The sequence below is a fragment of the Opisthocomus hoazin genome, chromosome 1 (assembly GCF_030867145.1).
Source record: "Opisthocomus hoazin isolate bOpiHoa1 chromosome 1, bOpiHoa1.hap1, whole genome shotgun sequence".
Classification (NCBI taxonomy): domain Eukaryota; kingdom Metazoa; phylum Chordata; class Aves; order Opisthocomiformes; family Opisthocomidae; genus Opisthocomus; species Opisthocomus hoazin.
Window position 1 is genome coordinate 133,117,955 of NC_134414.1, and position 12,218 is coordinate 133,130,172.

The 12,218-nt window shown below is 43.6% G+C and overlaps 1 protein-coding gene across 6 annotated transcripts in view; it reads left to right on the forward strand.

Annotated features, from left to right (window-relative positions):
• The window catches only part of CLDND1 (claudin domain containing 1), a 33,528-nt gene extending 27,836 nt beyond the window's left edge, over window positions 1–5,692 (forward strand). For all 6 annotated transcript variants that reach the window (XM_075436725.1, XM_075436721.1, XM_075436715.1 and 3 more), the window contains 3 exons: window positions 123–230; window positions 630–767; window positions 877–5,692. In XM_075436725.1, coding sequence (XP_075292840.1) covers window positions 123–230; window positions 630–767; window positions 877–1,097 — 467 coding nt within the window. In that variant the 3' untranslated portion in view covers window positions 1,098–5,692. The remainder of the gene's footprint in view (window positions 1–122; window positions 231–629; window positions 768–876) is intronic.
• The last annotated feature ends 6,526 nt before the right edge of the window (window positions 5,693–12,218 follow it).

Genomic DNA, 12,218 nt, shown 5'->3' on the forward strand with positions numbered 1-12,218 from the left:
GTTTTGAGAGGTGTTTTTTTCTCTGAGGAGCTTCCCAGCTTAAATGGTTGGGAAAGGAGGAATTGAAGTGGGGGAATGGGAGGGAGACACCTAATAGTAATTTTTTTATTTTCCTCCCCCAGAAACTGATATGACTACAAACTGCATCAGTTTTTCCCTCTCTGATCAGTTTATGGAAAAGTACATAGAGCCTGGAAATCACAATAGTGGCACGGATTTGAATCGAACTTGTAAGTGTCTTTCGCTTCTGGCAGGTAAACAAGTAAGATGAAGGAAAAGGTGTTTCTCAAATCCAGTCACTAGTAAGGGAAGCATCTGTATCTTGCTCTGCCTTTTTTTCTCTTTCTTCTTTTTGCTTCCCATTCGCACAGGCAGTAGGTCAGAGTTTAAAAGGAAAACTTAAGTGCTTTAGCAAAGGTTTTGCCCATGAATGCAGTGCAGCGATCTGGGAGTTAACAAGTGAAGTTCTTCCTATTTTGGTGGGACCTTTGGTCGTTTTTAGCTGTGAATGTAGAATGTCTGATGAAGCAGAAGCAGTGTGGGTAGAAGAGAATATAAGGTGATGGGAGAAGATCAGTTTAATAAACACATCTTCAGCAAGCTTCTTTTGTGTGTTTTTTCATGTGCAGATCTCTGGCGATTGCAGTTTCTCCTGCCCTTTGTCAGCCTTGGCCTCATGTGCTTTGGGGCTCTGATTGGGCTCTGTGCTTGTGCCTGTCGCAGCCTCTACCCTGCCATTGCCACTGGAGTCCTCCATTTCCTAGCAGGTAGGTCTCCTGCCATCCACCAACTCACCCTCCCTCCTGCAGAAGCTGGTAGAGACAGCCAGAGCACTTCGACGGTGAGCTCATTGTGCTTTGCTGCTTCTTTCCCCAGGGCTTTGTACGCTGGGCCTGGTTGGCTGCTACGTAGCTGGGATTGAGCTGCTCCATCAGAAGCTGCCCCTGCCTGATGACGTGAGGGGTGAATTTGGCTGGTCCTTCTGCCTAGCCTGTGTCTCGGCACCTTTGCAGTTCATGGCAGCTGCTCTTTTCATCTGGGCGGCTCGCACCAACAGAAAGGAATTCACTCTCTTGAAAGCCTACCGTGTAGCATGAGTGCCGCTACCAAAGTAGCGGATTTCCGTGTTACAGCCTCTTCTCTCCCCAGCCCTTACTACTTTTTTCTTTTAGTCAGAATTTTACCTTGTACTGCATGTTTCTTGCCAGTTGAGACAATTTAGCCTGCAGGCCCTGAAGACAAAGACCTCTGGGCTAAATGACCAAACTCTGCCAGAAGTCTGCAGAACTTGAACACGTTTTTAAATTGGGTTTTTTTTTAAAGAATTATTATTATTATTATTATTATTGGTTTTTAAGCTTTGTTTGATTGTTGAGTATCCCCTTGGGTAGGTGTACATGCCCCTTCCTAATTTTATTACCCTGTCAGCCTGGAGGAAATAGGAATAGTGTTGTGGGGTTGAAGAGAGATAGGAAAAGAAAAGTTGCAGGTAGGCAAGAAAGGGAACCTCAGTGCACAAATAATAAATAATCAGGAGCTGTCTGCTGTGTGACCCAAGCAGGCAGTACCTACAGGGAGCACCCAAGAGACATGGGGGAACTCAAGAAACCTCTATTACAGAAATACTGTAGCTAAATCAGTCCTGTAGCTTAGCTTTGGGTCTCTGACACTCACTGGTTTGCTAGTTTTTGTGGCTTCTGCAAAGACTGATGCAGGCAGAGCAGCCAGCTGTGGGAGAGCCTGCACAGCACACCATCCCGAACGCAGGCTCTGTGCTTGCGTTTGCTGAGGAGCAGGTGAGTTGACCCACGTGGAGCTCTGTGCTGCTATGGCTATACTTCTTCCAGGACCCAGGCTAGTTTGGTATCTGCACTACGTGTGATTGTGCGCTCTAATCTTAACTTGTGGTGCTTTTGCTTGCTGTGAAATAAGGCTTTTCTCTCTTTTGTTGTGTTGAAAATGACCCCTCACAAGTTTTTGGTTTTAATTTGGTTTAGTGTATGTGTGTATATGTACATATATAAACTTTTTTTAAAGCTCACCTATTTATCCTATACAGCACACAACAGGGTTTTTTTAAAAGGTGCTGCGCTCTTCCCATCTTGCCCCAAACCTATTGTTTAAATGAAATAATAATAATAAAAAAAAGCTCAGAAGTTTTCAGTGTTGCATGAATCTGGTGGGAGGGTGGGAGAATGATCTGAAGTTTATTTTACTTGGGGAACGAAAAGCCAATGTCTAGGTTGTTCTGTTTTCAGGAAAATGTCACCAGAAACAAAGATGTTTGGTTAGAATTTTTTTTTTTTTTATTAAATTCTTGGGCTCCTGCTCATCGTTGGTTGGCACAACACCCCTTTATTTCTAATTAGTTCACAACTTCTGCACGTATTTCTTTTAAATCACTGCAAGTCTAGCCAGACTGGGTGGCATGTTGTATCTAGAAAACAGCATTCCAAGACTAAATTGTTTAATTCGTAGGCCTTAACTCCCCTCATTTCCTTACTCCATGTGTAATATAAGAAGTATGTCTTGGAAGAAATAAATCCTGACAAAATGAATTAAGTCTGTGATGGCAAGGATTCTGTGGGATACTGCTGATGAGAATGTCACAGAAATAGGCATTTTTATCTCACAGCTGTTTTTTTATTCTGTTTTGTGCTGGTTTTTTTGTTTTCTGTAGGTGCTTCTACCCAGGCTGTTTGCTGGGTCAGCAAACAGCCCTAATCACAAGTTCCCTGAAGACCAGGGATATCTGCTAGTATCATTTCTTTATTTTTTTCATCATGCGTGTGATAGGGATCAACCTACTTCTTCTATTATCGTCGTTGGAATCTTTACAAAATGAAGCAAGGATCATGATGAAAACCAGGATTGCTTAAAAAGCAGCAGCGGGCCGTTCAAGATAATCTTTCTCCTGCTGTTTAGTAATTTTTCACCTTTCCTCCTATAACAGCTGATTTCACTCTATACAATGTCTTGGGCCAATTATAAGCCCGTGAGAGAGGTTGTGGTACTTCTGTGCAGTATCTCAGAGTAAATGAAAATCTGCTGCTGATATGTGCTGATATGGTGCTTCTTCAGAGTCATTAGTTACTTCTGACTTAGGTAGATAAGGCCTAACTGCTCAGCTTGTCTGGTTCCTCATTTGTCAGAAATAGTAGGGTGTGCAAGCCTCAGCTTGGGTCAAAAGGACTGGAAGGTGCTGTTCTGCACTTTGAGAGGAAACACTGCTGGTTATTTTATCTAGTACAGTTTGGGGTTGTGTTTTTCTTTTTTTCAGGAGCTGGCAGAATAATCATATCTTGTGATTTTAGTCTGAGCAATGGGAATCCTGTGCGCTTGCTCTCTCCCCTTTATCAGCCCCTATTTTTCTGAAGTCTAGATCTCAATTTTTAAACATTAACATTCTTGCTTCCAAAGGAATGATTGTTATGAAGAGAAAATGGAATGTTAGAGGTGCTGTCAGTCCTCTCTTCATCGTTTAAAGTATCAGCAAACCCAAGATTGCCTGCTTTTGTCGGTGTCTCAGATAAATGCTGCTGGTTTTCTCTGCCCTGAAGTGAAGAAAACAGGCTTTAATTGATCCTTGATTTGGAGCATTTACCTAAAATGAGGGTCACCTTTCAGGATTCTGGATTTTGGGGGTTTTTTGCCTTCACTCTTGTGAAGATTTCTTCATCGGAATGGATTTCATTGAGAAGCAGATGTCGTACAGAAAGAGGGCTAGCCCTTTCTGTTGCCTGGGATGATGGATCTGCGTGTAGCAGTCTTGCTTTGTAACAGTGTACTTTGCTCAAGGTGTTAAGGGAGCAAGACGAGTTCCTGGACTGCTGGCTTGGATCCGCTAAATGGCGTTGAAGGAGAACAGAAAAACAGAGTAGACCCTGAGGATGGAGTAATTCTGTAAAAGAGATGACTAAGTGCACTAAGAGATAATGAGACAGATTTTGACCCAGAATTTGTGGTACAGGCCCCTCGCACCAGCAGATCCTCATGCCACGTTCAGGTGTTGGCTGCATTCGAGAGAAGCTTGAGGCCCGTATGTATGTTTGTGGTCACATATGTACATGCAAATGCAGACACCTCTGCTCAAAAAAGTGAAGAGTGCTCCAGCTCTGGGAGGAAGTTGTGAGATCAAAGGCTGATTTGTCTTCCTCAGTATTTTGTGGTCTGACCATAGGAGATGTTTACCAATACTAGTTTAGTGTTGGAGATAGGAATGAGGCAGATACGCACTGGGATCAAAATAGATGGAAAAAAGGGATCTGCTTGTGTGTCTCTCTGCATGGGGGAAATGGCACACCCCTCTAACACTGTGTATGGGCCAGTGGAAGTGAAGAGGAGGCGTATCAAAGGAAAAGGAGAAACGGAAGAGGAGGAGGGATCCTGTCAGGCTGAGTGGGAGAACCAAGGACTCTTGGTGCTGTGTGGGAGCAGGCTCCCAGGACTCCAGCATGACCTCCCAGTGTGGTGCTGTGTGGCCAGGGCAGCAAAGGCCAGCCATGGCTCCTCCACCACCTCCCTGCCCACCCACAGCGCTGTCACGGTGGTGGCGTGAGCAAGTGAGTGATCGCTCTTGTGCTTGTGAGAAGCCCATAAAGGTTCTGTCACCCAGAGCTGAGGTGGCCAAGCTACAGTTGTCCTGCAGACGTGCCCCTATGACAATGTTTCTTCTTCCCAGGCTTGGGCTTGTTTTCCTGACACCACTGTGAAACCTCTAGGAAAGCAGGACTAGCAGAAAGCTGCACAGAGCAAGAAGGTGCTTAGTCTAGGTAGTAGCCTCTTCTTGGTTTTTCCTCTAAGTGACATTTTCCCTGTCCTCTCCCCCTGCTCCAAACAGCTCTGAGAAGGGGCTGGTCAATGAAGCTGCAAAGAGGGGTTTTATTGTTTTGTCTGTAAAGACAGCTTCCACTGGTATTAGAGGAGAGATCGCTGAAAACAGAACAGTCAATCCCATTTACTTACTTTCATAAAAAAGCAGTATAGAGCAGACACAGAAAATTGCTTTGTTCTGTCAAGGGGACAGTTCGCCACTTAATACATTGTGGGTGCAAGTGACAGCGGTGTGTTGGATGACCCAAGAGGCCCTTCTAATCTGTTGTCATGCTGGAAACTGTGTGTGATAGTCGAGTTTTCCTTCTGGATTGTATGCTCGCGAGGTGGTCCTTTCCTCATGGCAGGCCTGTTGCAGTTTTTGCTAGGGTGATAATAAATCTCATCATCTCCCCTCATCTACAATGCGCGGAAGTGTGCTTTAAGAAAGGTGTTTGGGGTTTTTTTGTTTTTTAATTTGTGTCGCTTATGGTTGGCACCAAGTTATGTACCGACTCGCAGTCTGTCTCTTGCAGTGCTGTCATAGTTCTGTGGTTCAAGGCAACGACTTCTGAAAAGCTTTTTCCCTGCTCACTGGTGGTGTTTGTTCTCAGCAGGCACCTGCTATTCAAAGACAGAATCTGAAATGTCAGCAGCTTGTCATCGTTACAGCTTGGGCTGATTGTCCACCCCTGTCTGTGTTTATTCGCAGCTTGAGTAGATTGTGTATCTCAACAGAGAGAGGACAACATCCTGAAGGTGCTTTCCTCCCCTCCTCCCCTCCCCTTTCCTCAGGAATAGCTAGAGGTTTGTGCTACAGAGCTTCTTTATACCTGGTTTCTAAAAGGAACAGATTAAAAGTTTGTGTGTTTACTACTAACTCTTCTGTTGCTGTGGAATATTATTTTTGCCTTGTATTTTCAAACTACAACTTTCAAAACTACAGGGTGTAAAGTGAAGCCTTTGTTCAAGTTACGTTCAGATACATGACAGCTGGAGAATGAATACTCCTGTAACTGGAAGACTGTATAGGTATCTGGATATGGCAATAACAGCCATATGCAAAATTAGACTTAACAAGCACCTCTCTGCCTACTGATACATGCCAAACCTTTATACAAACCAATGACCACCGAAAAAAATCTGACCAATAATGTATTCCACTCCTCTCTCTCCTCTTCCCTTCTGAAATTACTACTTTTAAAAATAAGCGTAGGGACATTGTTTTATTTATTGATCCAGTTAGAGCAATGAGTGTTAGATGTCTCTGGGCTTCCTGCTTTCTGTGTACAGACAAGGGTGAAGGAGGTGATAATTGATCTTTGCAGAGGATCCAAGCATCTCTCTAGCTTCGAGTTTTCTGAAGTGAAGACTGAAAATTTCAAGAAAACTAGAACCTTTTGTTTAATCAAAATTAACCATTGCTTAATCAAAACTGTCCTAAAAAAAGGTTAGTGTGGTTTTTTATTAGCCTTTTTTCCAGCTTTCTCAAGTTTTTAATCTGCATTTTTTAAAGCGTTTCTTACTTTAAATGGTTTTAGGATATTATTTTTAGCTTGATGTTTGCAAAGATAGTGATCTCCTGGTGTATTTTGTATCCCTATTTGAGAAGAGGAAACCCTTCCATATGTAGCTTTTTAATGGACCTACCCACTACATCTGTAATTTGGGCTAGTTTTCAACATCGGACATGGATATCTTTAAAACTTTGTAGAGCCTATTAAAATAAGATTGATCCAAACGTGCTTAATAGCCTTTCAAAACGTAATTGATGAGGGAGTGTTTCCAGAGCACTTTGTTAGGAAGGTCTCCTCCTATCCCACGTTATGACCTACCATGTCTCTGGGTCTTTACAGTCAGTCCTTTTTCCATTCGGCTTCCACAGCCAAATGCATGCGAGTATTTTGCCTCACATTAACTTGATTGAGCCGTGGTTGAAGACCATTCCCTGTTATCATCCTCTTGATAAAAGGGTCACACTACAATGCCACTGTTGTTAGAGAGATGGAAAAGCCCTGTGAAGAAGCAGCACGTGATCTCTCTGGGGAAGAACCATCCTCTGGCTCTCTGCCCGGAGGAACCAAGGCAGACCCTTCCTGGTGGAGGGGCTGTAGCCCTTTGCCAGTGCCCTATCACATTTCCATGCCCGTAAGCTCAGCAGTGGAGACTGGGGTTAGCTGTAAGTGTCAGTATCGAGCGTCCTTCGCGCTGTGCCGGGTGAGTGTGATGAGAGCCTTTCCCAGCAGCGTCCAGCCATGATGAGCCATGAGAGTACTCTTGGGCTAAGCTGCCGAATCCATACTGCTCTGAACAATTGGCTTTTTCCTTCCTCTGAGGCCAAGTACAGCTTGTACCTATTGCTAATGTGATTCTTTGGGAGATTTCTCTGCAGTCTGGTAGCTGACACTGTTGGCTAAGTGACCACAGCAATACTTTTTTACATTAGTTTCTGTGTAAATTCCCTGAGAAGCATCCCTCATCATCAGAGGGTTTGCCTCTGACAAACACATGTAAAGAGCATCGAAGCTGACCATCCTGAACATCTGATATGTTTACACTGATGTTGATTTAATCGTTGATTGAGTCTACAAGTGAATCACCCAGCCGGTGTGTGTTTCGGAGCGCTGGCTGGATGAGACTAGGAGTGTGCTGGGGTGGCAGTGCAGAGCGGGTGCTCATTTTCTGTGATGCCTCAGCTCTGCCAGAGCCATCCTGCCCACGGGTGATACTGATAGCAGACGCTGGAGAACAGGTTCCACAGCTTCTCCACATCTTTCCTGGGTCTCAGCCCTGCAGTGGACTGTGTTCCCTTACCACTGCTGACTTTCTAATTTAAACAAACTACTCGTGTGGGTGATTTTGCGATCTCCATGACGTTACCCAAGTCATTTCTCCAACCCTCATTGCTTTGGTTGAGAAAGGGGTGGGGTTTGTCTTCACCAGAAATAAGCTCTGCTTCCCGAGTGCTTTCTGGGGCTGTTGCAGTGGTTTCTTTTGCAAACAAATCACTTTTGTCTTGCACTCAAGTGACCCATTCAACTAGCTAGTTCTGATTTGCATTTTGATGTTGATTTCCACACAAAGCATCAGCAGCTAGAGCTGTTGAGTTCGCTGAAGGAGTTCTGGAAAGTGATTACCATCCACAAATGATGGAGGTCATCACAAACGGTGTCACTAGTGGGATGCTCATGGCGGAATTGCCCCTGCCTCCCAGTGCTGAACTGGGAGGTGAGGCAGGAGGAGCTGGCGAGTGAGGCCCGGGCCACAGTGGGAAAATGGGCAGAGGGTGGCAGGGTCTGTAGCAGCCTCGCTGTTCTGCTCAAGATGCTGCAGACCTGCCTGGGAACACCCTTTGGACGGCTGCGTCAGCCAGGTCAGGGACAGCGCGGACAACAGTCGGTGACTTCTGCAGCCCTGGGGTTGTAGAGGAGACTGTAGCAGCCAGGGCTGTCCTCTATGGGGAGCACAAAGCCGCATGTAGCCTTACGGGGAGAGGAAGCCAAACCTGTTCTGGAGCAGACAGGTGTGTTCTACCTCCAGCCACCTTCATAAGCTGACAGGAGTGTCATCATCCAAGCAACAGACTTGTTATTCCCTTTCTGCATCTCCTTGCTTGTGTCTCCCAGCTCCTGCGCTGATTCTCCCCTCTCTGTTCTCTCCCTTTCACAGCCTCTTTTACCACAAGAAATAAACCAGCTGCATGCTGAAGAGACACGACTGGTCATACTCAGAGGGCCTGAAGTCTTTCCACAGCCCTGTTGCACACCCACTTGGGTGCGTCTGGAAGCCTAAAGCCAGCTAATTGGAAATGTGAGGCACAGGAACGTTTGAGGGCATGTAGCTATGGCCCTGGATGCCTTTAAAACACTGACACCCTTTTTAACGTGGCCTGGATGCTATTGGCTCTGCTCTGCCAGGTGCTCAGCTTATGGTTGAAATTCTCTACATCCAGTGTTTACAGAATGAGAAATAAGACCTTAATTTGCAGTAAAAGATTTATGTAGTACAGTCTGGAGTAAAGGAGCTGTTGTTCCTGCCAGCTGTCTGCTTCTGTTACGCTCCATACCCTGGGTCATCTTCACCCCAGGAGATGCCAGTAGGGAGCTGACAGCTTCTTGATATTTGGGCATTGTTCACATTCAAAAAGGTGGCAGGGAAACAGGGATCGACTGATTGAGCAGTAAAGAAAACCCCCATGGTGCTGTCATGCACAATGCAACGATGCTGGTCTATAGGTAAAGACGGTTTGTGTGGAATTTCTTCCCCCTTTTTTCAGGGTCTGTATCATAAATTCAGCTCAGGTTTTTCCTGTGTTGCTGGTAATTTTTAGATTAGCTGTTACAGTTTCTAAAAATTGTGGGAGTCACCTTTGTGTTCTCACTGAAAGGAAGGTTTTCAATAGAGACATCGCTAATTTCAAGCTCCCTGACCCAAGGAAAAATCCTGAGAGTTACTTGAAGCAGTGAGAAATAAGTGGGACAAAGAAAGTCACCGATGAAGATTCAGGAAGATGAATTTCAGGCACAGGTAATGTTTTCTGTAGGTTTCCTATTCTGGAAGATAGGGAGCAGTGGAGCCATTTAGTAGAAGGAAGGACTCTCTGGGTGGGGCGACTAATGTTTTTTACAAAAGGAATAGATACAGACAATGGCTAGTAGTTCCCCACATCCGCTGGTGACAGGACAGGAGGTACAGCTTGGTTTGTAGTAAAGGAGAACTAAGGTGATGGACAGAAAAAAACCTTGGTCTAGGCATGCTTCATCCTGAACTAGATGGTTATTTGTCCCTTCCAGCCCTATGCCGTCATGTTGCTTGTTCAAACCATCTTCAGCTAAAATTCCACCTACCCAAGGGCTGATCTGCTGAGTGTTACAAAGAGATATCGTTTCTGAGGGACTTTTGTGGCTTATTCTGTCACAGAATTTATGAAATACCAATGCTGGAAAAGGTAGTTGAGCATGGACCCTCAAATGAGTGTTGTGGAATTCAGTGAAGATCTGACTACTTGTTTTACCTGAGACACTGGTTCAAAATGTGTTCCAAAAAGTCACTTACTTAGACTTTCCTAAAATTTTTGTTTATTGCATTTGTTTGAGGTGTATTTAGTTTGAAGCTTATTTGATCTTGTTTCTGAATGAGACAAGCCCGAGGAAACTATGATGTCTATGTATTTATGATTATTGTCCTTCCTTCCCCTTTAGGATCTATTGTCCAAGTCAAGCCAAAGTTCCTGAAATGCTGTTTCTTAGAAGTTTCCTGTGAAGAGGCCTGATAGAGGGCAGGGACTCTGTTAGTGCCTCCACTGCAGTAAGCATCACCACCCAGGTGCTTACTAAACAGAATAATCGTTTGTCTAGATTACAGTTCATTATCATTGTACCCTTTTTTTTTACTTATTTGTGTCACTATTGTACAATGAATGGGAGGTATTATGCATTGGGAATTCTTTAGGTGATTTTTGCAAGGAATGAATGAAATGCTTTGGGAATTGCTCCTCCTGGTTTTATAACAAACAAAAGCTTAGCCTTGAAATCCTGCAGAGGCTTGAGTGATGCCATGCAGATCTGGTCTGTAAAATTCTCGGTCATATCTGTATAACTGTTTTGAACCTTGGCGCAGCATTTCAAGGAAGTCGGTCACTTGGTCTAACGAAGAAGCAGTCACTGATTCACTCTTCACAGTGCATTTTGCATTAGATTCCTGTCCCACTTGCGGCCTTTCCTGTAGGGTTGAAATGAGACTCCGCGTACCTGTTGTTTGTAGCCCAGAATTGCTCTCTTTTAGTCATTGATGAATTAGTTCCTATGGAGTGACATTAAAAACTTGTCATAAATAGGAGAATAGGAACAGAAGTTTGACATGCAGTGAGACTTCTTTTTGATGTTTGTTACACTGAGTCATGCTGAAATGAAAGAAATCAAGGGAAAACATCAGCAGTAAGAGATAACGGAGAACTTCACAAAAGCAAGGTTTGGAAAATAAATCTGAACTGCAAATAATAAAGCTGATATTCCTTCCGGCCGTGCAGGAAAGAAAGCAGCTTCATGTTAGTGATATATTAATATCTGTTCTGAGATAGTATTCTTCTTGAGCTTGTTCACACAAAAGTACTTATCAGTTGGTTCCCCAAAAACTTCTTTGAAATTTGCCTCTGAAAATGAGGTTAGTTAAGCAAGATTTCTTCATTGTTACTGATGTTTAAGACAGAATGAATTATCTTTCAAAGAGGAAATAATTTTTCTCATCATACTCTTTTTCTAACAATAGATTCTGCCCTACCTGTATTCATTGTTTCTTATCAGAGGTGCTCCATTCCTGAGCTCCCCTTTGTTCTCTCTGTCTTTATTTTTTAAGTAAGGTCCTTTCCAACCTACAAATGGCTTTTCTCAGATGAGTTCTTTGAACTCTTTCCAGCTCGTGTTATTGAACACTGCACAAATCTTCTCATAGTGACAAAATTTAACAAGCAAGAAGAGAAAGAGTAATGAAGAGGTAAGTACATTAAACTCATGAGTAGTTAAGCCCAGAGAGAAAATCTGGGTCCAACTAGAAATAATCAGATTTGAAGAGAGTTGCTGCCATCTCAATACGACGTTAGTGGGCACTTTATGTGCTTTGTGGGTATATGAAGCTGAGGTATATGAAACCGATGCAGTAGCTCTCATACTCAAAAGTTACAAGGAAATGCTGTGAGTTCAACTCTGGTATGACCAGATCACACATTTAAGAGCTTTAAATATAAGATTTTAGTGTTAGGTGTTAATTTTGTGTCAAAGTCTTGCCCTAAGTCTTACAGAAAAATAAAGATAAACTTTGGGACTTTGTTGCTTACCTAGAGTCAGTGGTGTGGGGAATTTGTTTTGAAACTGTGTTGTGGTTTTTCAGCTTTATGGGCTTTGTTTTGTTTGGGGTTTTTACTTGTTTTTGAGGCAAAAAAAATCTTAGTACATGGTTCTAAGTAGGAGAGATGTCTCCTCAGAGATCACTGCACCACCACATTTAATCTCTGGGATTACATTGCTTTGTACATTGTCATAGTGCATTGAGGTTGACAGATCACCTTGTCTCAGGCTTTATCCTATGAAGACTTATGAAAATATTGGTGCAGGGAAAGTGTCAGCCAGTTGAACATTTCCAATCCTTACTTTTTCACAATGCACCCTGCCATTAGCCTGTTAATACCAGGCTTCCAGTTACAGCTTTGTGTGATGGTACAGAGATACTTCAGCACAGGGAGCCCTGAGTCTACAAGGAAAAATAAATGTACAAGTACAGAACTACAGCAATGAGCAAGAACTCAGACTTGAAGCAATCTCCTCAATCCCACATGTAGGGATTAAGAAATGCAAATTCAGAAATGTTCTTCTAATAGCCAAGTACAGTAATTGTAGCCAGGAAAGGTACAC